Raw genomic sequence first — 27,894 nt, forward strand, 5'->3', positions numbered from 1 at the left:
TAAAACATAGGGCTGTGCGGCATATTTCCAACATTTATATCCGCCGAACTTCTAAGAGTTTAAATTTATACTAAAATTCTGTACTACCCTTCCTTCACTTTGAGTCTTCCTAAAATCATAATCAGGCCGTGTATTTGAGAAAGGTAGGAAGAAACTCGGCCCGAAATCATATTCAACTGTGTATAAACAAGACCATTTATGTCATATAACAACAAAGGAAAAAGAGCGTTTTGGCTAGATGATTTAATGACATTTTACAAAACAAACACAGAAAAACATAGAAAATCCGGTTTCTTTATATAGACAACTCAAGACCATCGTTTAGACAGTAAATGGTATGGTTTTGTTTTTTTCTTGATTTAAAGACATATTTTGAATACATATATTTTACCACCAGATTAAAATAGTAGAGTGTTTTTTTAGTATCTAATAAACTTTTGAATTAAAAATGTTTACAGTTCTTTTCCTGTGCTGGTTTTATATAGTGTGTTCATTTTGTTAATTTGCTGATGGAGATTAAAAAAGTCGATGGTTGAGATTTCAAAAATTATTTTATTCTTCCCCATTTTCATGTGCCGGTCTCAATTCATGAAACTTGGTTAAATCTATTCATAATTTTAGAATCGGACGATTGAGAGCTTGACATTTTGTATAAACATCGGCCTATTTTAGAAGACTTATGTTGCCCCCTAGATTTTTTATTTATTCTATTTCTTTCGTTGGCATATTGTTATTCAAATATGAACGCTTGGTTTATGACTAGATTACTTTTAAGTTGCTTAATATAATATCCTCAATCATTTCAAAACAACATGCTATTTGTCAATTTGTATCTTTAAATGACGAAACAATAAGTACAATACATACATACATATCTTCAATCGTTCCAGTAATTTTTCAAAAACCGGCAAGGAGATTGTGTTATCCGATTAAGTTAAAGAAAATGTCTTTTTAATAACCAATGCTTTTTAATTTGATCAACTGATATTACTGATGATGAACATCGATTTATTGATCTGTTAATTAGATTTAATAGATTTCCATTAATGACATGATTTATAACAAAACTTTCTTAAAATGACTATTAGTAAATTTAGAAATTATAGAAAAAATGTGGTTTACCATCTTAGGCAATGTTGACCTATTATTTTTAGGTCCTTTTTGGTCATAAAGCTCTTCACCTGTTTCGATTCTCATACATTCTTGGCTTTCAAATATTCGGCCTTAGGCGTTCGTGATGAAGATACAAACAGAAAAACGCTTCGGACGTAAACAATTTATAAGTGTTGTTTTCATTATTTACAGTACGGGTTTGATATTGCTGTTGGTTAAATATAAGTCCGTCCTCGAGGGTAGCACCAGCTTAGTCGTCAGTACTTCGGTACTTTCATTGTTTGTAAATTTATCCGTTTAGAAATTTAGAAATTATAAAAAAAGATTAAGGATGGAATCCGCTCAGTCAAAGGTGACTTTAAAGATGTTTGCTCCTCTTGTTTTTGAATTTTTGCCAGACCATGTATTGCCATTAAAAGATTTTGCCCGCTAACCCCTTCTTTTCTTTTCATAATTTTATTACATATATTTTAAAAAACCATATTTGAAAATCTTTTAAAATCCTTTTTTTTTTTCATAGTTTTTTAAGCAAAAAAGTGCCAATGTTAAATGTAAGAAAAATCTAGAGAGAATAATTTCCCGCCAAATTTCCAATGGCTTATATTTTTAAAACAAGCACACGGACCCTTCATTTTTTTCTGCTTTTTTAGCTTCTTTATTAATATACTATCAATTCATAACAGTCTATTAAAAAGCTTGTTATTTTGAAACAGAGTAGCGAACATCCTTAAATGGATTTGGCTATTATTTTAATGTCCTAATAGGTCACAGAGTTCTTCAACTGTTAGGTTGCTTTACATCCTAGGCTTTTTAATATTATGCTTTGAGCGTCCTTAGTGAAGGTAAATTCAGATAGGCATTTCGGATGCATGACATTTACAATCTTATGAAAAAGTAGTGGACTTTTGGGTTGAAATTTCACTGTAAAAAATGGGTCATGTATTGTGAGGTAACGTAGTGATGAAGCCTAGTTGACAAGGTAAACAATTAGTATGTCTGAATTTGTTAATTTTTAATTTGTGATCACTGAATATGCAACTTCCATATTTTGAGTTAGAACTGATAATGTTTTTTATAATTTGATATCGATTGTCAAGAAAGCAGAACCCTATATTGTAAAGAAAATAAATGAGAAAAAAGCAGGTGGGAATATTTTAATTCCATTCATTGTTCTAACGACATGTACTCAAAACTAATTGCGTTATCGGGGCTTTTATCCAATTACGACGGAACACAACATATAGCAAATCAGTTATTCAAAGGAAATATTAACAGTTTTCTGTTAATCATGTGGTATTGTATCACATTTAAAGATTCCATCTATTCAAGCAAATTTTACCAACGATTATTTTGCCTGTTTTGTTTTGCTACATTTGGTTTTAATGCCCACATACGTTGCTTGTATTCGGTTCCCTGATTTGAAGTTATTCCTAAGCAGATCGCACATCCGTCAATGAAACAGTTATATCAAACGAAACAAAATAAAAAACAAACAAACAAACAACACAATGTACATCCATATATCAACATATAGTTTGCATGGAATTTAAAAGATCATTTTAAAATGAGTGTCTTGCGTCCTAATATAATATCGTATATTCGTGTTGCTAAGTATTTGGTTTTCTATGTTGTGTCTGTATACGGTGGTTTTCTTTTGGTCTTTTTCATTTTATGACATGGCGTTGTCAGTTTATTTTCGACTTATGAGTTTGAATGTACATTTGGTATCTTTCGCCTCTCTTTTTCATATCGAAATTATATCTTCTGGTTGTACCCGTTTAGATATTTTGGTGAATAATAAACTTTCAGCATTATGAATCGCATAATATGAAGTTACTAGAGACTTGCATGATGATGGTAACAATTGTATAATTATTCACTCAAAATAAATGTATATTTATGGAAATTAAAGAACTCATCAAAGATACAACGCTTATAATTTTGTAGTGCTGTTCGATACACTTAAGCATTAAGTATGTTGAGAAACTTTAAACCGACATATCATTCCGCACTTTCTATATGATTTTGCTATTGTATTATTTATACTTATTTCAACCATTCCTACATAAGGAAGTGCCTGTACGTAATCAGGATTGTGACAGTTGTTTTCCATTCGTTTGATGTGTTTGAGATTTTGATTTTGCCATTTGTTAAGGGACTTTCCGCTTTGAAATTTCCTTGGAGGTCAGTATTTTTGTTATGTTACTTTTTTTTAGTATGCGCATTATTTGCCAGCAGTATATACAAACGGATGGCAGCCAAAGCTAGTGACCAGTCAATAAAGGCTGACATGGTTGCTCAGTCTAGGTATTTATCAAAGAATTTTAGATAAAACAAAATATTATTCACCTTTATGATTATAATGATTTTGTAAGTGTACTTATTAGTATTGATACTGACGAGGAAAGCAAGCAATATTTTGTTTTAATTTGAAAGCGACAAAATGTGTTATTTTATAAAACTTTACAACCATAAAAAATAACAAAGATAACAAAGGGTATCAACATAAAGAGAGAAAAAGTAACATAAGTATACTTAGATGCATGATTTTTTTTATTAGTTGTTATTGGCTTTGAACTAGCTTTCAGTAACTGTAAGTACTCTCAGATCTGTACTTTTTGTTGTTGGGGTGCACAAGTTTCCGTCCACATCCACTCTGTGTTTTTGTTAGATGTATTTCTATTTGTATCCATCTGATGAGTTAAGCCTTTTTCAACTGATTTTTATAGTTTGTTCTAATGTTGTACTGTTACAGCACTGTCCCAGGTTAGGGGAAGGTTGGCGCCTTTAAACTAGTTTAACCCCGCCACATTCTGTATGTGCCTGTCCCAAGTCAGGAGCCTTTAATTCAGTGGTTTTCGTTTGTTGCTGTGTTACATATTTTGTTTTCGTTAATTATTTTATAAATTGGGCCGTTAGTTTTCTCGTTTGAATTGTTTTACATTTGTCATTTTCAGGGCCTTTTATATCTGACTATGCAGTATGGGCTTTGCTCATTGTTGAAGGCCGTATGGTGACCTATATTTGTTTATTTATGTGTCATTTCGTCTCTTGTGGAGAGTTATCTCATTGGCAATCATACCACATCTTCTTTTTTTTTTATATATATAAAACACTACCATGATTGAAAAAAAAAACAATAAGCTACACAAAGCAAATAAAACATCGAATAAACTCTGATGCATCAATGGGGTAAGCACTCCCAGTGTCATCATTCATGTCGCGCCCGATGATTTAAAAGTAGGTAGAAATCATGTCAATGTAGAATGGTGCAGGCCCTTATTCATCTGTTTTACACAATATATACAAAAGGGCTAGTTTTAAATCATAATTTGAACTACTAAATTTCCTATATTTAATTCCCGTTATCGAACAGATTATTTAATGTGATTTTTCAAAACAATGATATTGTTTAGGGCGTGGTTTATATGGCTAACACCATATTTTTTCATTAGAAAATGCAAAGTGTGAACGTATATTTGAATTTTGACAACAGATGTAGAATAAGGGGTTATATACCCATTAATTGTTTTAATTCTAATGTGTTGATCAGCTTTAATTTTTTTTATACAAGCGCTCTGTTAAAAATTAAAAATATCTGCTTTAGTAGTTGTTTTCATGTTTTCTCAGTCTGATATCGTCGACAAAATCGATTAGAATATATCAGCTTTTTTATAAATCTTTATGCAATGTTTTTTGATTGTAAAATACCTCGATAGTTCTTTTGTGAGAATAACAAAACACATTTGTGGTCCAAGGAATAGAAGCTATAAGAATAACAAAGAATTCGTCTGTAAAAAATCAATAATTGAGATACTGAAACTGAAAATTGAATTATTTTGTTAAATAATGGTTTTTCTTTCTTACAATAAAAGAATGCTTATTTCTATGCAGAATGAAAATGGAAGTGCTAACACGCCATACTTCTGTTCACACCATATGAATATAACACGCTTTTTTTTATAGGATCTTTGCGGATAGAGCATTTGATTTGCAATCGAGATTATATGACGATGACGCTGAGCTTGCAATGGATTTAGTTATCACAGATCAAATCGTTTGGGACATCACTATAAGTCCAATGCAATGTGCCTATGAACATGATATGCTGGACGTTCTTGCCCAAACATGCCCTCAACGACGTTTAAATAAAATATGGTATAGCGGAATAAGTTCTAGTCTTGGAGGATTTTGGAAGGTAAAAATGCTTGATTTTCCAGTTAAATTAGAATAGGGTTAAGATATATAATAAATCAAAATTCAACTTACTTCAGGTTAAACGTAAAAGAATAGAATTTGTCAATAGCACTAGTCAGTCTTTTGTCGAAGGGATTCAATTCTTCATTTATGAAACCCTGCTTAGGCTTAATAGGCTGAAAGGTACAGAAAAATTAAATATAAAAAAACCAACACATACACACGTTATATATATATATAAGATTTAATCAACATTGGAAATCATAAAGGGACTTTTTATTAAGACGTCATATATATATATATATGTATATGCTTCCGCAAATTTGCAGATTTTACACTGTTGTGCTGATATTTAGAGTATAAAATGTGTTTTCAGCCGTGTATCACCTTCACTGGTGATCCAATTGATGGATCTGTCGTAGAGTTGTGACTTGGTTAGACGTACTTACCAAAATAATTATTTCTGTGACTGTATCATACGATCCTTAACGATAGATATTTAGCTCATCTGCAATCAATTCCATCATCATGCCTAATATATCATGTACTGTGTTACAACTCTAGCTCTACTGACGTGGAAAGGTAACACTAGGCCACCTAAAGCTGAATTATTAGTTCAGTCTAGGTTGCCGAGTGATCTAGAGCGAAGGACACAGTGCAGGCGGTGTTGTCTCGATATCCTAATAGCATGAGTTCGAATCCCGGCGAGGGAAGAACAAAAATTTGCTTCCGCAAATTTGCAGATTTAACATTGTTGTGCTGATATTTAGGAAGTAGTAATGTATATATATATATATATATATACATATGAGTCATATTCTTTCCCCATGCATAACTGTGTTCTTTTCATGCATTGTATACAACTAGCAATCTGAAAAGGAGTCAAAGTGCTGTTGGTATTTATAATGTTGCAGTCTTTAAGAATGACAACATTTTTTGATAACAAAATTGCAAGAAACTATACCTTGTTTATCATGTTTACATAGGATCTACTGCAACAAAAGGACTATAACTGCAGATATCTCTGACATAGATATTGCTTGATATGGTCATGCAATTAATTATTGGGAAATGATTTACTGAACCAGACATTACTAGTTAATGACTGAGGTATCATTTGGGGGTTTACGGTAGAAATTTGGACTTATCATGATTGACATTAGTAAGATGGCTTATGAAAATATCAAATTTTCATTATGTTTGAGAAGCGTGGGTGTATTTTAGCTTACTTATTAAAGGTTGGTTCATCGTTTTAACAGAAACAACAATAAACTTTAAAAATGGAATAGGATTATTTGGTTTGTGTTTATTTACCATAACCGTTATCAGCATTACCACAGTAAAAAGGTGACAACATATTTTTTCTTCAAGGTCATCCTTTAACCATTCATAGATCTTTCTTTAATTTTAGTAATGATGACGTTTTGAAATCATAATTTATCCATTCTGTTTGTACAGAAAGGCTTGTGTTGTAGTTGGTGCTATTGCGGAAGAAAATGTTCACCGGCTAAAGGACTTTTAAAGTTTATTGGCGCTCCTCTCACGAGGTTTTTGGTACATTACGTAAGTATTCACATGTATGTAAACTCAAGGTAAACTGTTTCAATTTAAACAAATATATTTAAATTGTAGCAGCTGAACACAACCAGTGCGGTATTTAAAATCTCTTTTCTGAGCGCTTAAAACGTAGTGTTTTAGGTAAATGTTATCTGATGTTCTTTAGCGGTGAATTGCTTGACAGAGTTTAGTTTGTTTTAAATCCCAATACTCATTTTCAAACATTATTAACAAGAAATAATTTCACAAAACGAGAATAGGAAGCTTATGAATTGATAATTCATTCTGAGAAAACATGATATTTTTATAAGTTGTTATTGACTTTGAACTTACTGTAAGTAACTGCGAGTACTTTGCGTCTTTTGTTCTTAAATTCGTTGTTTTTTTACTTCGTATCGATCGATCTAATGAGTCCACCATTCATGCTGAGTTATACCTTTTGCTCTTATGTCGTGCAGTTTATCATATCTGGACCGTTTATAGCTGACTATATGGGTTATGCTAATCGTTGATGCCGTACCATGACTGACCTACATTGCTTAAATCCACGTTATTGAATAGTTGTCTCTTTGCAATCATACAGCATCTCTTTATTTCAAACATCAAATGTACCTTGTTGTCTTGCTATATTTTGAATTGCACATGTTTTAGTTAAATAGATAAAGAAGTCATTTTGCATTGAGAGTAATAATATGTATGGAATAAGCAAATACTGTCTAGAAATATTGTTACAAGGGAAAGGAAAGGTTAAGCGCTCGCAAACATGTTAAACAGAGACACGTTCTATAGATGCCTGTCCCATGTTAGAGCCTTTGAATAAGGGAAGTGGTTTGTTGCTGTGGGTTTGTTGTTTTATGATAAATACCGGCGTTGGTTTTATCGTTTGAATTGTTTTACATTTTCTCATGTTGGTGATTTTTATATAATAATATACGGTAACCGATGGTTGCTTACTTTCACTTAATCTAGTCTCTAAAGGAGAGTTGGCAATCATACAACATATTTAATATATTATATATGTCTTTTTTTTAAAAAGCTTCTATGGCTATTCCATTCTAATGTAACGCTCACAAATTGTGAGAACATCATGAAATTTGGACATGCAGCGGACGATGAATCAGTTAAAGGAAAAAAGACATCAAATTGCCCGAAAAAACAAACAACAGTACACAAAACTAATGTGGCGTGGTTTTCTCTTACTTAATTGAATAGATTAAATCCTTTTAAGCAGCAACTATTTATCAGGAAAATAATGTCAAGAAACGCAAACCATGGAAAATCATATCAACAGGGAGAAACATACTGCATATGCATATGCAGGCGCTGCATGGATGTTTATTTAAAGAAATGGAAAGCCAACAATGTTAAATTGAAATTATCTCTTTTATTGTAATGGAAAATTCTCGACCGACCCTAATTGTCATTTTTCTACTTGTACAACAAGATATGACATAGACATAACTGTATCAGTGATATCCTTTATTTCAAGTTCAATAGAATCGATGCGATCAATTTTGAGACCGATTTTGGAAAGTATTTTGTGACAGGGCATTATCGATGTAGTCAGAACCATTGATTGCGCAATTAGCAGTATTGGAGTGTAAAAGTTGTAAGTAATAACAATAAACGGTACCAAAAGTCAGGAATATGACATTTGATTTCCATTCGTTTGATGTGGTTGAGCTTTTGACTTTCCGTTTTGAATTTTCCTTAGAGTTCGGTTTTTTGTTATTTTCCCTTTGTCGGTACCGACGTGATTTATAATATACTTTTCTAGAATTCCTCATTGATAGACTTAGAAATAATTAAAAAACTTAGGTTCCAACTTCCTCAGGCAAATTTGAGATTAGAGAATTTGACTATTCCTATTAGGTCCCTATTGGTCATTTAGCACCTTACGTTTCTTCATAGTTCAACTCCACTGGCTTTCAAATGTATGTGTTGGAGCTTTCCTAAAGAAGACAAATCCAGAAAAAAACGCTTCGAACGCACGAAATTTATAAAGTGTTATTTCTTTTACTAGCACTTACTGCCACTGGATCGACACCGCTGGTAGTGGACTGTAGGGCACAATTTACAAAATTTAGGAAAAAACATTAACATTTACCCTCATTAATTATACCATCCAATTCTCTTAGCTTTTAAACAAATTAAGCGTATTGTTTGTGCCATATATGTGCATGTGTATGTAATCAGTATTATCAATATTTGATTTCATTAGTTAAATGGTACACTCAAATTTCCATTTTGTGTATTCATAGAAACAGTATGTATTTATTCGCTATAAAATATTGTAAAAAGGGGAACGAATATGTCACATATTTCTCCTAAATTTAAAGGAGGTTCTTCTGGTTCCAGAGAAATACAACATAACCAAAAATCAAGCAAACAAAAAGGACAGAATTAGTAACGTTAAAATCACCAAAAAGATATTTATGCATGATATGATTATTCTAATACTGTTTGGTTACCATATCACTTTTTTGGGATTACACATTAACTGGAAAAGTCATGTAAATCGTCTATTCTCCGCTGTTTATTCGTCTCTTAAAATATGTGAAGGGCGTACGGCGACTTATATTTTCCTACACACATTCAATTATACCAAATCTTCTTAGTTTGACATTAAGACTGGTTATTGTTTTACTCTATATTCTAACTATATATTCTCTTTCACTATAATGATTAACTTTGTTTGAATACTTTCAGGTATTCTTTTTTGCAGCTTTGGTTTCTTGCAGTCTTTTCCTGATGCAAATGAATGTATTCAAAGATACAGGATCAATTGGTGTCTTCGAGTTATTCTTTTATTTACATCTAATTGGAGACATTTTGGAGGACTATAGGAATGTGGTATGATCTGTTAAAGTAAAACAATAAATAATCTGTAAAGTGCAGAGACAAAAAAGATGTTGACCCCACATCGGGGATGCAGAGGCCTGAATCTTTCGCTTTTTCCGTCTGGTCGTCTGTCTGTCTGTCTGTTTATAAACAATTTTTGTGAACGAATAAAACTTTAATATTATGTGTAGGACGCATAAATAATCAACTAAAGTCTACGAGTGCATCGTTTAACGAATTAAAGAATATAGGCATGAATGCTTTTATGAACACAACATCTCCAAAAGTATGATCAACCCTACGTATAATTATATGTAGAAAAAAAAAGAAAAAAAATTGTATGCGTGTAAAGCGCTGTTTTTGGATTTACGATCATCAGGAACACTCAATGCCGAATATTTAAAAGCCAATGATTTATAAGAACCGAAACAGTAGAAGTGCTATATGACCAAAAATGATCGCCAAGTCAATATAAGGTCAACTTTAGATATGCAAATAAGTAAAAACTACGGTCATAATGCTGTAAAATGGATTTTGTTAAAATATTTAAAGACATACATACTAAAGAATATGAACGAAAATATATGAAAAAATATATGTATACGAAAATATATGTTATTCTCGATTTCTAATTGACTCGCAGTCATAAAACTTGGTATAGATACTTGCTGTAAACGAAAAATCTATATCTCGTTAAAACATGATACCTTGAATAAATTTCTGGTATAAAAAAACCAGCCTACATGATAAATGAGAACTTATTAAGTATATTTGATTTTGTATTGAATGTGCTTCAAATTAAAAAAAATACAGAAAAATCTTAAAATGAAATGCTTTTGGAACGAAAACACGACGCCCGTTCCCTTTATATTTGACATTATCAAACGTATCATAATAATTTCATTGCGCATGACCTGTTTTGTTTTATGGTATCAAGCCAACATTATATCAACACCAGGAAATATAAAATTTTGAAAATGAGCGATATGTCAAAGTGTTAAAATATCACCAGTGACATATTAAAATACTGAAACGATCAGCGGCGTAGAATGTACTTAATTCTAAAATTGCTTGAGTATTTTAGAGTAAAGAATAAATCTCTGTTTACGAAATTGACGTTCAATGTCGTATCAACTTGGGACTCGTATTCATATAGTTGCATCTATAAGCTTTGAAGTTTTTTCAATAAAGAACGGACCTTTTAGTTTTGGTTGAAAACCTTTATTAAAGTTTAATAGGATATAGGAGTATAATTTTTCATTGAATAAGGATCTTCCGTAAAATGAATCATCTGTGTGTCACGAAGAAATATAAAAACGTTTTGCTTACAGTTTTTACAAGCACATCTTGACAAACAAGAGCACATAATACCGAATTGGATACACTCTGTCTGCTTAATATTAATGCACCAATATTATAATAATTATCCTTGACAAAGACTGTGTAATTGTCAACCAAATTATGATTGCGTCTGAAAAACTGACAATAAAATGACTTAAGTTTCCTCATAAGACATTTTGGTTCAGTGACTTTCTTGTGACGACTGTTTATTTTTTAATTTGTAAAGACAACATGTATACCCGCGGTGCTGCTGAAGTATACAATTTCAATCTTTTCATTACATACAATACAACATGAAAGCAAAACTGTTTTTTTCTCATTGTATAATTTAATAACTATCGAAGTATGTTAGATTGTTAAGCCAAAAGCAGTAATCCTAGTTAAAAACCACGAACTTCACAATACTATAATTTGTAATGAATAATCATCATGTTTGTGTTACATAAGAAGACGAGGGAATGCAATGTTAATGAATCATAAACTAAGTTAATCAATATTGGAAAGATGGCTTAAAATCAAACGAATTTCAAATAAGAAGATTTTTTACTTTTTTGAGTGGTTGGTTCTATTTACTTTTATGAAAATTTAATAAAATTCCTCGAAGATATTCCTCAAATGATGGCTCTTTTTTATAAACTATAAGCCTTGTATTTTTTTATGAGTTTAACAACCATTGGGTCGATGTTACTGCTGACGAAGGTTTTGTCTCACGGCTGTCACCAGCTCAGTAGTCAGCACGTCTGTGTTGACATGTAGTATCAATAATATGGTCATTTTATGTAAATTTTCTGTTATAAAATTTAGAATGGAAATGGGGAATGTGTCAAAGAGACAACAACCCGACCATTTTGAACATTGTTCGAAGCAAAGTTTTCTAACACATGGCACAATTGGTCAAAGCCTTAATTAACATTTTGGAATTATCTGGTTTTCGCAGCTTTTTAACTTCGTATTTGATTCGAACTTCCAACTGTTTTAATTTGAGAGCCACGCATGAGTCTTATGTAGATGAAACGACCGTTTGTCGTTATAAACTATAAGCTTGTTATTTTGGTTAAAGCAATGTTTATGAATAAAAGGTGTGTTGGGAACACGCTATTAAAACAGTTTCCTTATGACACAAAGAACCAAAACATCTAAATGTAAATAGACAGTATTCCACAGTAGATATTGTTCTATATTATGTCTCACGCTCTTAAAGGGGTATTAGCTGCGAATAAGAAACAAATTTGAATATTTATACTGGTTTCAAACAAAAACTGATAAATTAATAATGTAGAAACTTTCGACCATCTACCTTGAAAACTTAATTATCCTTGAAAAAAAACCACACACAATCGTTGAGGTATAACTTAAAACAATCACTGTCGAGGTACCGTGATTTCAACGAAGAAATAAACATGTGAAAGGGTTAAACTTTTTTTTTTTAGCTATATCTTGCCTTTGAATCTCGATCAGTGGTACATTTGATAACATGAAATAAAACCAGTACTGATAAATGCAATTAATTAACTACTAAGTAGTATTATAGATTATTTTTGTTGTGTTTAAAAGTTTATCATGGATTGATTGTCTGATGATATAGGTATCAATCAGCTGTAAGAAATGACCACAGAAGAAAAACATAAATTAGAATTTCATCGTCATTTCAAATTTGAGAGAACCAATAACAAAAGTTTCAAAGATGTTTTCCAGTGTCATCATTGTTTTTGTGTGCTCTAAACACACAAATTTTGAATTTAAGCACTTTATATAAAAAAAAACATACTCTTTAACGTTCTATTTACGTTTCGTCTTCGAGGATAGCAACAGCCCAGTAGAGGCTGCAGAAGAAAAACAATCATGAAAAAGACAATATAAATTTAATGAATAACATAATGTTTTTCAACTTGTAAGGTTTAAACACCTTAATATTGGATGTATTACCGTTAGAACTAACGTTGTATGTATTTATTTTCAGATTTCGAAAAAGTGTAAATCAGGATGTGCACAAGAGAACCCATTAAGTCATTCAAAAATGTTTAGAGTTAAGAAATACATATGTAATTTCTGGAACCTCATAGATGTTATGTCTTATACGCTGACCATCACAGCAATATGTCTTCGTTTCTTCATTTTAACAGGAGGTTGGCAAAAGTTTTGCAGACGTTTTTTCAGCCTGAGTCTAGCTACTATAGCCATCAGATTTTTTCGAGTCCTATTGATGTCAAGGAAACTTGGGCCAAAAATTATCATGATCAAAGAAATGGTATGTTACTATAAAGTCACCATTGCATACATACATATATACTGATTATGACGTTCATGTACGTAGCATCCTCCAAAATACAGCCATCGGTATTAAACTTCGGTCGGAGTGATTTTATATAAACACGTTTATTAACTAAATCTTTCATCGATATTATTAAGTGCGTCAGAAGCGCTTTTCTGTGAAATCTTCATCAGGAACGCTCAAACGTTGACATCACAAAGCCAGGGATGAATAGATACATAGAAACGTAAGGAGCTATCTTATAAAAAAGGGACATTAAATGAAGAGTCAAATTGATTTAAGGTCAAATTTCCAAATGCATTTTGGGCCTTTTTATTTTCTTATACTTTCTTGATATATCAAAGTATTATTATTACTTTTAACTTGTGTTTTTGTTGTCTATATAAATGTAAGTGTAAATTATATTTTTATCCAAGTTTTATTTTACGTTAAATTTGTAGCTCTTTAAAAGAAAAAGAAAAGATTTAAAAGATGATGACTTAAAAACTACTTTATCGGTCTGTTTTTCTACATCGATTGCATTGACGTCTAACATTTCAGGAACGCAATATTTTAATTTCTAAATAACGTTTGCAGCAAGGAAATTTATAAATTGGTCAAAACTTTTAAAATGTTATTTTTCCCTCCGTAATGGGGATGTTCTGTTTGCTTCCTCTAATGAAATATAAGTTTGGTTCGATAGCCACGAGTTTGTATTGAAGTCTTTTGAAGGAAATTAAGATATTTACGAATAAGTCATATCTCTTAAATGTAAGCACAATTATGTTTAATGTGGAAGTATTATTTAGAGTGCAGTAATCTTATAAAAAGTAGTATTTCGCATCCAGCTTTTTACGTTAAAATTATTCAAAAATTTTCAAAAACTATATATTGTACTTAGAAAATATGAAAATAAAACTTAATAAATTTGATGCGTCCAAAGCGGTTTTGTGAATACATCTTCATAAAAAACGCTGAAAGCCAAATATTTGAAAGCCACGGATATAAAAGTATCAAAAAAAATGAAGAGCTATATTTGACCAAATCATTAATGAGGGTTATAAGTAATGTTGTTCAATCATTGCGTCTCGTATTTGTGGCGACAATTTGGTTATTTTATGGGTAATGTCACTCCACTATCTATCTGCGAGTTGAAGCAGTACTAATATCTTTCCTTTTTTCTTTATATGGTTTGTTTGAGCCTTTGTTCACTATTAAGTCGGCATGTACTGTTAATGACCTTGCCGTATGAAATTTTCAATGTAGCACAATGACCGATGTTTTTGTATGACGGCATTAATTCTGATCAGCAGACCAAACACTTTGAACGTTTTTTTTTCTGTAACTACGAGCATTTCAAATACTGTGTAACATGTTTTTGATTTTATATTCTATATTTAGAAATATACCTGTGATAAAATAAACGTAAAAATAAATACGCTGCATTGATAGATTCGTGTAACGCACAGTTTATAATTCTAGTGTGGTGTACTGGTGTACTATCGTAAATTTATGTGAGGTGTCCGTTGTTATTCTGTGGTTTACATGTTGTAACGTATTATTATATTATTTATTTATGTATTTATCTGTCCTGAGTGTTTATTTGTACTGTAACGTAATGTTGTCATTTAAGCGGGAGGTTTGGCTAGTCATAAAACCAGGTTCAACCCACCGTTTTTTCTTTAAATGTCCTGTACCAAGACAGGAATATGGAAGTTGTTATCAAATAGTCCGTTTTTATGGATGTTAGCGTTTGTTGTTGTAGCAGTTCAGTGTTTCTGTTGTTCTGTTGTCCTATAGTTGATGTGTTTCCCTCTGTTTTGGTTTGTGACCCTGATTTGTTTTCGCCCAATCGTGTTTTCACTATTGAACAGCAGTATACTACTGTTGCCTTTATTTGTAAAGTATTATTTGGCTATTGTATAATTCAAACTTGGTTGTGTAATAGTTTTTCGGTGCTATGTGTTCTAAGAAAACAACTAGTTTAACCCACTACATATTCATATGCCTGTACCTTATCATGGTGCCCGTTAGTTGTTGGCATATGCCATATCTAAATAAATGCTGTAAGTTAATTAGGAAATTTGATGTTAATGTCAAATCTTTGGTTATTTTTGTTTTGATTCACATCTTTTAAAGACTATGGACGATTTAGAGCTGACCATACTATTTATTGGTGATGTCTGTATTAAGCGTATTTACTATTCATGATGTTGGGTTGGTGTCTCATTGAGAAATTAGTCCCATCACGTTTTTACCTGTTGTTGTTTAATGACATTTTTTGTTAAGTTATACAGAAAGTGCACATAGCTGTTGATTGTTCGGAGATAATAAGATAATGGAGCGATGGCAAGATATCCAGACTTTCGCCACCTATTTTCCATGTGAAATTTTTCATTTTCTTTTATTGTTATTTTTATTTTTAGTGACAATGATTTTATTTGTTTGAGACTTCCATAATGTTTATTTTTTTATGTGTTATGTACATCATAATGCATTTTCAGTTAAAGGATCTATTTCGATTCATCGGAATTCTATTTTTATGCATGATTGGTGTTGGAGTACTGTATCATGCAAACATGTACCCAGAACATGACTTGAAAATGTGGAATACAGTAGGATATCAGCACTGGAGAATATGGAAAATCATGTATATTCCATACTGGCAAATATATGGGGAAACTATGCTTGACAGTCTTCAAGGTAAGCTTTCAATTTAAAAAATAGAGTCACTCTTGTGTTCGGTTGGTTCATAGGCACTTTTCCGTACACCTTGTGACCATATTACCTTTTTATCTCAAATACAATTTTGATGAAAGGTGTTCATAAAAATTATTTTTATCAAAAAACTAACTATGTCCCAAAATGCTGAAATTAAATAAAGTATCCACGAATTTGCTGATTGCAAGAGTAACTGTACATTGTAACCATAAAATATTTCCATGTACAAACCTCTCTTCGGTTTGCTTAAAGTTAAGCTGAGATCGTCGAAGTCGAATTGTGATAGCGCAAAATCAGTCTCAATGTCAAATAAAGAACCACTCATATTGAATATTGGGATTGAAAATGAAAAAAAAAAAAAAAAAATGGGGTCACGTAATCAGTACTTGGGGAAACTCGTAATGAGCTTGAAAATAAACTAAGAATTATGATTTCCAAAATAATTAGATCCAAAACTTTAAATCCATTATTTTTCAAAACATGTTATTTTTGTTTTTTATTTTGTTTTGTTTTTTTCGGGGTGATATGAGCCGGGGAAGGGGTGATTGCTCTTCCACACTTTTAAAGTTGAAGGAGAGGCAAAAAAATGTTTGTTTGTTTGTTTATACGTAAGTAGTATTTTTCCTAGTGTAGAGGGGTATATATAAATGCTGGGGCGTAGGAACCTCGAAAGGGGACAATACCTGCTCCATACACTTCCATAAGTGATGTCCCCCACTTTTTGGCAATTTTTTCGTATCAAAATACAATATGGCTACGGAAGAGGGCATTAACTTACGTCTAGACTATAAGACTATTATTATAGAAAATATTTATTGTTATTTTAAGAAGTCCCCCCCTTTTCAATCTAATCCTACGTCACTGATATGTAGCAAAGAAATAAGCAATAATTCTACTTGCAATTTATTTATGCAATCATCTATTAATGGCAAATTGCATAAGATTCTAATTGAAAAGTCGTACAAGTCAGACACAAAACAAAAATAACAAAAGAAACAGGGATGGTAAGAACCAGTCTTAAAGTTTTTCTGCACTTGTAGTCAGATCAAGGTCTTCGGCATATACATGTATTCACAATTAAAAGATGTATATTTGATAATGACTGTTTTATTCAAGTTATACTTTTCTTTAAACCTTAATTATAGTCCTTTGTTAATATTGTGATGATTGTAACCTTTGATTTGACATGTAGGAGACCAATTAATGTCTGTTTTTATTTCAATGACCTACATGTTTTGTGTGTAGCTGAAGCTAGGGCAGTATGATAAATGATAATAGAAAATTTCGGTGCTTTGCTTTTGTGCCATTTGGCATTTCATTTGCGCCAAAATAATCTTTCATTCGCGCCATAAACCATATTTCATTTGCGTCAAAACTTTTAATGACATATTTTATGATAAAACATTTCATTTGCGCTTATAATACAGGTAAATACAGGTAAATAGTATAAATAAAGTTTTATTCAAAAGAGATTTATAATAATAACTTTAAAATAATAATGTAAAAACACAGTTATGTTATAAATTTACGAGATCAAACAACCTAAAAGAAGCACTATACACTGGAGTAAAACCAAAAGTTTGTTCGGACACAAGACTTGTAATCAACGACTCGGATGTACTCATTTACACTGGACAACCTATATGTGTGGTCATAAAAAATTACAGACTTATTTCCTCTATATACAAATGAAAGATTGAATTTTGTAAAAATTGGCGCAAGTGCAATGCACATAGAAAATTTATCTAATTAGCACAAACAAAAATTGTGACAAATATATTTTAATCCCTATATTTTGTTAAGGATTTTTAAACAATACTATTACAATTTTAGGTATGTTTTTTCACTGGAAACTGAAATAATATAAAATCTGTAAGATGACAGAAAGACAAGAACCAAGCCTCCTTACAAACCTTTATTCAATCGAAGTCAAAATATTTCAGAGATTAATGATGATAAAGTGTTATTAGCCTAAACCAGTGACAAAATATTTATGTACACATGTTGTGAATCTTTGTGATATATCAAATTGATGATTTTTGAAGTGATTATTGAATAGCATTTCAAAAAGTAAAATAACAAAGTACATGCAGAACTCTAAGGAAAATTCAAAATAGAAAGTCCCTAATCATATGGCAAAATCAAAAGCTCAAAGACTTCAAAGGAATGACGTACAACTGTCATATTCCTGACTTGGTACAGACATTTCCTTATGTAGAAAATGTTATCAAATAAAATTCTTTCTCAAAACGTGCTTTAGTTATAACATTTATTTATTAACATTATCATGATCACTCAAATGGGTTATTTTGCAATTTATTGTAATCAGATGTAATCATGATAACTTACCTATGTAATCTTTAATTAAACAGTTACTTTGAGAAATGATGTAACCATTAATTTATTTCATTGTACAATTGACAAAGTAATTGTAATTTAATCAATTACATTGAAAGTAATCGGATCCATCTCTGTTTACACCAACCAAGAATTCCAAAAAAGATTGCATCGTTCTTAAATAAACAAAAATGCCGAACAATTCATAAATTCATAATTGAGTCTCACACACACGAGAAAAACCTCATCATATAAAGGACAATCAAAATTATTTTTGATCCAATAAAGCAGGATTTCATGTATTTACGAATTTAAATAAATCATAAGTTGTCTTCTGTAAGAAATCGTTTTCCAACGTGCCGTCAAACTCCCTTTGAACGTCGTACACATTCACAAAACCGGGTTCTTTCATTTTGGCATGGCCGATTTTGTTTGTTCCATGCACAGAAAAATAAATATTGAGATGCTCAAAATAACAAGACTTGCAATCTCAATGTTACTATCATTCTTTCCATGCAATGCGCACAACTCAATGAGAAATTTATCAAATGCGAGACAAGGTTCACTCATTTCATCATTTTGACGTGCCTTTTTACTCATTTCTCCGTTAATCTAGAACGGTTGTAGAAAAAAGTACATCTCACAATTAAAAATAGTTATATATGTATTTATATTCTTAAATATCATAAAAGTATAAAATAGATAAACAGAAATCCTACCTTATTTCTGTCTGTTGATGGTCCGTCACCGTACCGGAAACTAGATACCATTGAATCCAAACATTATTTGCCAGGGTAGTTTAGACATAGTGAAATAGATTTTACAAATGCAGATATGCTGCCTTACCATGTTTCGGCTCTTGGTTAGGCGAAAATAGTAGGTATGTAGTGACCCCCCTGTAAATTTGTTTAATCATTTAGCCAATGGAGAACACATATCGTAGCATTGTAACATGTAAAAACAAAAAGGAATGTATGTGACTGTATGTGACTGCTAGTTTTGTTTCTGATAAAGAGAAAAAAGATACCAAAGTGGTATTCAAACATACGATGTTGATTTTGTTTCACAACATGTCGATAAGAAATTTAGTATATGATATTGAATAGTTATTGCGCTTTTAAAACTTACCCTTTTTAATCAAACACTTTCTTATGTGGGAGTTATCTCCACGTGAATTGTTTCTCTTGATATCGCTTATCCCAAGAAAGATATAAAGTTCTCGCTCATTTTTTTCTTAATATTCGTTACTTTCTCAGAATACTGGGCCTATTTAGACCAAACCGGTGACATGTAATAATAGTAATTTGCCTTTGTTTGTGTTATGTTCCGGTAACTCATAAACATAGAGGCCTAGGGGCTTTTGATATTACGTATTGGTCAATATACAGGAAAAAAAATAAGTAAATGTGGCAAATTATAAGTTTCAACATGATGCTTCAACAAAACATTTGGATCGGAGGGCTCTGTTGACTTTTTTCCCATTTAACGGTCAAAATAAGCTCATTGGAATGCATATAATGGACCTGAGCTCTTTTGATATGAGATCCATGCCATTTGTCTTTGAAATTTATATCAAGATCGAAGTTAAATATGACGTTCTGGAACTAGACCTTTGCCATAACTTCATACTGGTACATGAGAAGGCCTTAAGGTCTGGACGACATATAACCTTAAAAAAGGTCGAATGATATGACCTTCTGTAAACCGGAAGTACTATTTTGTTGCAATAATTTCATTTAAAAGTACATAGAAACCCATTCATTTTCGGAACCAGTGTGGATCAACCATTTATATTAACCTGAAGTTAGATTTTGTATTCCTGTATTAGCAATAGATCTTTCTTATTGCAAGGAAGAGACACAGAGAACATAGAGACCATCTTTAATAAATCATTGTAATGAAAGTTATCATATTACACCGCAACAGATATTTTATACACCGGTAAAGGCCGTTTAGCTCCATTATTTCAAGTAAAAGTATATAGGAACCATATATTTAGCTTTGTTGGACGAAGTCCAAAACTATCTTATAGTATGGTGATGTCGAGCAGGCGGGTGAATAAGCAGATATCGGGGAAAAGTTGGTACCTAATTTGTGAAATAAACTCATCCCACAAATTTCAACCTAGATCCCTAAAACTACACAGGAAGATTGGTCATCAGTTAAAGTTGAGACCTGACGTTAAGGAATTGTTTGAGAATTTGTTTCTCGTTTTCATTGACTTCAGAATAAAGCCTTTTTCAGCTAAATTTATGTCAGAGGTTACATGTATTGTGTAATAAACTCCTTCTACAGTGTTCCACCCAGATCCCTGATACTTTACAGGACGGTTGCGCATATATTGTGCACCTGATATTATTTGGAATTGTTTGAAATATTTTACAATTTAATATTTCAAGTATTCAAATGTTCAGAACAAATCATTTCTGACATTTCAAAACATTCTGCTCTACCCGAACATTTCAGTCTTTGATCTATTTTTTGTCCTATTAATTTAACGGAAGCTATTATATGACATCAGGAGTGGCATTTGTAAATCGGAAGTAACCAATCATCTCCTTTATTCTAAAGATTAAGGGAATGCATGGGTACCATAATGACACCTGAGGTGATTATTTTAACTGAAAGTGGTTGTTCATCTCTCTTATTTCCCAAAAAAAAAGCCAAACTAGAACTATATATGTTTGGTATCGGTGTAAGATTACTTATCCTCTGACAACGAACAATTTGCATTTTCTATTCTGACCGAACGAATATTAAAGCAGAATAAAACTTGTTTAAAATGCCTTTAAAATCTTATATCTTAAAGTGAATTTCAAACGAAAATAAATGTTATTTATGAATAAGTTAACTAATGGATCGTTCAGTTGATAAGTATATAATAAAGGATCAGATGTATAAATAATAGAGCAAATAAAATTGAAAATTCCAACTAATCGACTTATAGCATCTTTACCGCATAGTTTTAAGGTTATTAATGTTTTTTAAAAATATTTTCAGAAAATATTACAACACCCTGCACCATGAACCGGAATGTATGGGAGAGTAATCCAGACATAGAACGATGCAATCAGTATGACTGGGTACTTATTGTGATCGCTGCAATCTATATGTTGATTTCAAATCTCCTTCTTGTCAATCTTTTGATAGCTTTGTTCAGGTTTGTTATTTTTTGTATCACGAGAAATTACAACAGTTCAAATCATGAAAGGTAAAGAACTGGAAAAATAGTTATATCAAATCAAACAATTTGTTGACACTGTTGAATTATCATGCTTACACTTTTAATAGCTAAAATTATTTGATTTTATTTAGTCTGCAATGTAGAATAACATATATAGTGCGAATTGACAATTTGTAAACTTTCACCCAACGTTTTGATTACTAATCAAAATTATTATTTAAGGATGTTCGCTACTCATGTCTTTGACGTTTTGTAAAATATTCGGAATCAAATGTAGTGCCAATAAAAATTATTCCACTTACCCGTACTTTTATTTTCATAATATTATTACAGATAGCTTAAAAAGCCATTTTTTAACATCTTTAAAAATCCTTGTTATTTTTCATAGTTTTTGAAAGAATGTTAAATCTAGGGAAAATCATTTCCCGCCAAGTTTTCAATTGATTATATCTCAAAAACAATGACACGGATCGGGCATTTTTTTCTACGTATTTAGTTTCGTTATTTATGAACAGATATCTAGTTTTAGTACTTTAAACAGGTGAATTTAATCTGATTTAAGGAATCTGGTTGGTTAAGAGACCTTTTGGTACATCTAATGACTGCAGTCACTATAACACAATTAAACAGTCACACAACAGCAAAGATTCGTCTATTCGATCTACCCTATTTAAATTTGTGCAAACCATATGAGAGTTAACATGATTTTCAATATGTATTACCCTAAATTATAATAACTATACTTTTAAAAGTCAGGAACACCGAATTTATCAAAATTCAAGTCTGAGGCGGATTTAGGGGAGGGGCAGGTGCCCGTGCCTCCTTATGGGTCTACAGTTATTGTTAATCTAGACTTTTTACCTGTTCCACGCCAAACTTTGTCTAATTTGGGGGCCCCAGGCCCCCTTTTTCAAAATCCTAGATCTGCATCTACAAGTTACACTGATAAGTTATGTAACTTCAAAGTGTAATACTTTTGACTATGAGTAATTCTTGTAAAGGTGGGTTGGATTTGTTATAGAGAACGTCATGAAATCAATATTTGACATGTTTTATTTTCTAAACGCAGTATGGAGAAAATATTACTGCAAAAGATATCATTTAAAATGATTAATCAGAATCAATTCAAAATATCGTGTCTTTAAGCATAAATAACGGTATCTATAAGTGTTGCTATTTACTTACAGCTATCGATTTGAACGGGTCCAGGAAATCTCAGAGAAATTGTGGCGATACTTAAGATATGAACTCATCATGGATTATCGCGATAGGATACCAGTTCCTTTTAACCTTGTGATCAGACCACCATACATCGTATACTGGTGCTGTAAGAAACTTATAAAGAAGAAACAATCGGATGAGAGGGCTGCCACTCGTGAGTATTATTTTTGTGTAACTTTCCTCTATCATTATAGAAACACTAAAATTGAATGAGAAACAATTCTCTACTGAGTCCACTATTCTAGCATCTTATCAAATTCTAAGCGGGTAGGCTAATATAGTTCAACATATTGGCAAGATACTATTTCTAAGTGAAACATTCAGATATATAAATTTCAACTATACCAATAGTATCTTTTACAACAATTATAATACATGTGTAACGTCATTCTTGTATTAAAGTCTGCGGTCAATTCCATGAAAAGTTGACCGTTGGAGTCAAGGAACAACGTTGCAAAATCGCGATCGCATTTCCGAGATAGATAGTCAATAATCTTTGTGCATTTTAACGGTGGCAAATTTAAATTTTACTGTTTCCTTTGCGCATCTCTAGTAAATTTGCATTTGAGACCCTCATATCATAAAATAACGATATGCTTGATTCCCATCGTTTTCTTTTCGTGAAGTATCTGGTTTTAGACGACTTTATTATTCGTCATTCGTGCGTGTGTTAGGCATTTCAGTATATTGACATTAGTTTATAACGTACATAATAATACAAGCGAATGCTTGAAAAAGGTCACGTGGACACAAAGACCTTGTCTGTTGGATGTAAGGATGCAGGAATCCGATTTGCCCGTAAATCATGTAAGCCAAAGTTGAAATTATATGGATTTAACTATTATTCGTATGTCCTTTTTGGACAGACAGCTCTTCGGCTGTTTCGGTTCTTTAACATACTTGGGTTTCAAATATTCGGATTTAAACGTTCCTGATGAAGGTAAATCCAGAAAAGCGCTTCAGACGCATACAATTAAAAAATGTTCCTTTTTAAAACGCAATAAACAACCTATGTTAAGATTATTTTCTTTGGTAATAGAACCACAGGCACTTGTCTCGAGCCCGCAAAAACATTACCTGATATAAACCTTAACATAACACAAGGCACACAACTTGCACTTTTGAGAAATGTTTGAAAAAAGGCAACAGTAGTATATCGCTGTTGAATAGTCATAAATCGATTAAGCGGAAACAAATCCGGGTCACAAACCAAAACCGACGGAAACACATCAACTATAAGAGGAAAACAACAGAACAACAGAAAAACTTAAAATATATCTTCGAAACTCCGAGACCAGACTTGACTAATCGGATTTATATTATAGACTTTAAAAACATGATTTATTTTTTAATTGACCTTGCTCTTTGGTATTTTTGTTAATAGTTATAAATGGCTTTGAACTGGATTTCAGTATCAGCGAGCACGCTTACATCAGTACATTGTGTCTTTAGCTATTTTGTTATAATTTTTATGTTTTTGTTTGTCAACATGATGAGTCGAGCCTTATAAAAGTCTTGTGATTTGCGCAAATTGTACTATTATAAAATAATTTTATATTAATACAATTGTGCAATCTTAAGACCTTTATATTTTTGTCCTTATCTATGCAGTGGTCCTTTTTTATAGACTTCTATATATATATATATAGATATATGTATAAGATAAAGGCTTCTCGTATATTCTAGGGGATAACGCCCTCAGATACGAGAAGCGAACGCCCATCACATATGAGACGATTACATCTGGTTCACATAGAAGTAATAAATAAATATTGTTCTAAAAAGAGAAATTAGTTTTTATAATCAGAAAAGGTGTCATTATCTCAAATTTGCAGATGCAGTACCACTTTCAGAAGGTGTTTCAAAGTTATAGATTTGGAATGTAATCTTAACGTCTGATTTTCAAATTGATACCATATCACTGCTTTTGTATAATAATATGAGTTACTGTACTATCTTGTCTTTTTCGGGTTTAATTGCCAAAGTCTGAACTGTTTGTTGATAAATGATAACAATTCTATGTAAATATACATTTAGTGTACAAACACGATACATTTTGTGGTAATTATCTCTGGTTTTTTTTTTGTATACGTCATAGCAAATTAAGTTACATATTGAAATGGACGGTTGCCTAATATTGCTTACATCCACTTCATTTGAACTTTGTTGATAGTTGTCTCATTGGCAATCATACCACATCTCTTTATTTTTATATTGTTATTTCAAATTATTAAACTATAAATTGAACTTAAACAATTAAATGATTTATTTTTCACATACCTACATAATATTATTAATGTTGTGTTGTCTTTTTAGGTGAAAGATCGTTGGATAAGATCAACGCACTTCAATCTATGAACGCAATTAAATGCGTTTACAATATTTGAGATGTCAAACAGATATATGTCTAATTATATTAAAAAGATCATTGTGTACTTAAACGCATGACATAAGTGGGGAAGATACAGAAAAATCAAGATTATATAATTGATTAGAACATGTTTGTACATATTATTTACATAGCTTTTCATAACCTTGTATTTTTTTTTAGATTACTGCAAGATGTTTTATTAATTTGACTTGTTGAAATTTTATATGTGATTTAGAATGTATTTTTTATAATGAAAATTGATGAAATACCTGTTCTAAAGCTCCAAATATTTCAGAAAAAGAAAATTATTTTCTCATGTTTTTATTGTTCATCCTCATGCACACGTACATTCTATCCTCAAATTGTCCTGATCTCTTTCCCAAATAGTGTTTATCTTGATATTTTATTAAGGATATAACTTAGGACAGGAAGTAATTTTGTGTTAGGATTGGAATGATGACGCGAAAAAGAATCTTTATGGTTACAAGAGCGCAATTATGTGTCATGCATTTTCCATAAGATACCAGTATTGTTAAATATTTCATTTCTTGAAAAATGCACAAACTAGAACAAAAATTGGTAACATTAAACAATTCTAGAAATATCAGCATTGCATTGCAACCAAAATATATATGTAACTTTTGCGGCAAAGTTGACCAAACATTGCAGTTTAAAGAGCGTTTTTTTTCACCTAATGGGACAGGTATTTTTTTTTAATGACTTGGCTCCTTCCTGAATAAATTTAATATATTTTCTACACACTGTCAAGTCCAACCCTGTATCATCCAACCAGGAGTCGCACAAGATTTTATTCTGATTACCAGTAAAATATAAACATATAAATAAAATCATCATAGATACCAGAATTCAAATTGTGTACGCCATACGCATATTTCGTCTACAAAAGACCCATCAGTGACGCTCGAATTAAAATTGTTTTAAAGACAGAATAAAGGACGAAGTTGACAGCATTGAGGACACAAAATGCCGAAAGGTTTTGCCAAATACAGCTTAGGTAATGTATTCCTTACTATTTCGACTATATCAATGTTGACCACTAGGCTGGTGACACTCGCGGTAAGACAACCTCCACCAGCAATGGCTCCGACCATGTATATATGTGTGTGCTCATGTAACCTCAGGTAAGATCGAGGCTTCGAAAGAAGAAAAAATACGTGTAGAAGATATGAGTTACTTTCCTTTCCAACTGATTTTATCAATATTTCCGTTTAAATTACCGATATTTCTATTTAATTTTCAAATGTCGTATTGGAAATACATTTTGCTAATTCGATTATATATTTATTTATTTCATAATAATTGCATTAAATTTGCATTTTCATTAAATTATGTTGTCCATGTTAAAAGAATTTTATGTGAGACGGTTCATCCTTTTGTTTTGAATATTTGGTTTTGATTGTTCATTCTAGATGTAAATACAGAAAAGCGCTTCAGGCGCATTTATATTATAAAGTCTGATGTTCATTTTTTATATATAAATATATCACTTATTATCATCCGCCAGAGTGCAAGATTTGTGGCACCATGCTGGATAAGATGGAAGGTAAATGTCCGAAAGTTATTTACATGTTGTATGTAGCAATTGTCTTTGTTTATGTTTTTTGTCATTAAATTTGATTCTTGAATTAATGGTCTTCAGTATCATCCAAAATGTATAAGTACATGTGTATGTCTTGCTTTTAGAGCTTTGAGTCTACAGTTTTTTTTATATATTATTGTTCATGGCCAAATAATAGAAAGCTTGTAGCTCAAAGAATACAGCCGAAATTGTGTAAATTTCTAAATACGACATAGTAGTTAAGATCACAAATTATAATTGCATAACAGTTGTATGTATGTGCTTGCTATGACTTTATATTGTGTTGTTCATTGTTTACTGTAATTATTTTCACTATATATATTATACTATTTTGCTATATCATTATGTTTGCTTATGCAATAAAATATTCATTTATTCATTCAAAGTGCTTTGAAATAAACCCAGTACAGTGTATCTCAATATATATAAAACGTTTGAGAGTCTATGATATCTCAAAGGAATAAAAAATATTCTAAAATATATAAAATGTATTCATGTTTAAGGGCTGATGTCATCACGGTGTTCTTAATATTTTACTTAAATGAAGAACATTTATACAAGCGTTGTATCTTTTATTTTTCTATTTTTAAGTGCATGTAGTCCTTTTGTGTCATGAATAAGTACACTTTTAAAAAAAAATTAGATAATTATTGAGGATGTAGTCATGTCAGGTTTAGGAAATTTTGTCAGATGTTCGGACTCCTTGGGTTTTTTCCTATGTTACAGGGTAAAATAGTTTGCCCCATATCACCCACTTTTCTTTTTATATAATACTTCAATAGCTCACAAAAGGTCATATACCGAAATTTAAGCATTTTTTAGATTTTTTTTCTTACGATTTGAGACCCAAATAATGCAAATTCTAAATATAAAGTAAAAGTCCAAGTCAGCCTTTTCCCGCCATTTAAAAAAAATTTAAATATCTCGAAAAGGAGTTCCATAGCCTATCAATATTTTTAGCTTATTTTGTATCTTAACTAATGCTCTTCTGATTTATAGTAGCAATTTTAAATTCCAGATCTTTTTAATTTCACCTGACTACATCATTAATAGACTATTTTCATATTACCGACTTTTGTCTCCGGATTATATAATTTTTCGACAGGTTACCTTTTCTGTGGTAAGACATCCTGGTACTCGGTCAAGTAAGAGCAGCTAAA

At 31.4% G+C, this 27,894-nt stretch overlaps 2 protein-coding genes across 5 annotated transcripts in view; both read left to right on the forward strand.

The window, feature by feature from the left end:
* LOC127734325 (transient receptor potential cation channel subfamily M member-like 2) overlaps positions 1 to 27,894 on the forward strand; it is a 571,123-nt gene that overhangs the window by 23,144 nt on the left and 520,085 nt on the right. The gene's annotated exons all lie outside the window — the stretch shown is intronic.
* Positions 1,784 to 27,119, forward strand: LOC127734339 (transient receptor potential cation channel subfamily M member-like 2). The gene is made up of 9 exons (XM_052244186.1): positions 1,784 to 3,420; positions 5,080 to 5,311; positions 6,769 to 6,873; positions 9,577 to 9,720; positions 13,010 to 13,297; positions 15,805 to 16,003; positions 21,359 to 21,518; positions 22,730 to 22,917; positions 25,080 to 27,119. The coding sequence occupies exons 1-9, from the start codon at positions 3,365 to 3,367 to the stop codon at positions 25,148 to 25,150; spliced, it is 1,443 nt and encodes a 480-aa protein (XP_052100146.1). The 5' UTR covers positions 1,784 to 3,364; the 3' UTR covers positions 25,151 to 27,119.

The sequence above is a fragment of the Mytilus californianus genome, unplaced genomic scaffold, assembly GCF_021869535.1.
Source record: "Mytilus californianus isolate M0D057914Y unplaced genomic scaffold, xbMytCali1.0.p SCAF_3, whole genome shotgun sequence".
NCBI classification, from domain to species: domain Eukaryota; kingdom Metazoa; phylum Mollusca; class Bivalvia; order Mytilida; family Mytilidae; genus Mytilus; species Mytilus californianus.

Excerpts from the sequence above, each read along its gene's own strand:
- LOC127734339 (XM_052244186.1), top strand. The coding sequence starts at position 3,365 with ATGGCAGCCAAAGCTAGTGACCAGTCAATAAAGGCTGACATGGTTGCT. Across the intron at positions 3,421-5,079 it reads GACATGGTTGCTCAGTCTAG|GATCTTTGCGGATAGAGCAT; the intron begins GTATTTATCAAA and ends TTTTTTTTATAG. Across the intron at positions 22,918-25,079 it reads GGATGAGAGGGCTGCCACTC|GTGAAAGATCGTTGGATAAG; the intron begins GTGAGTATTATT and ends TTGTCTTTTTAG.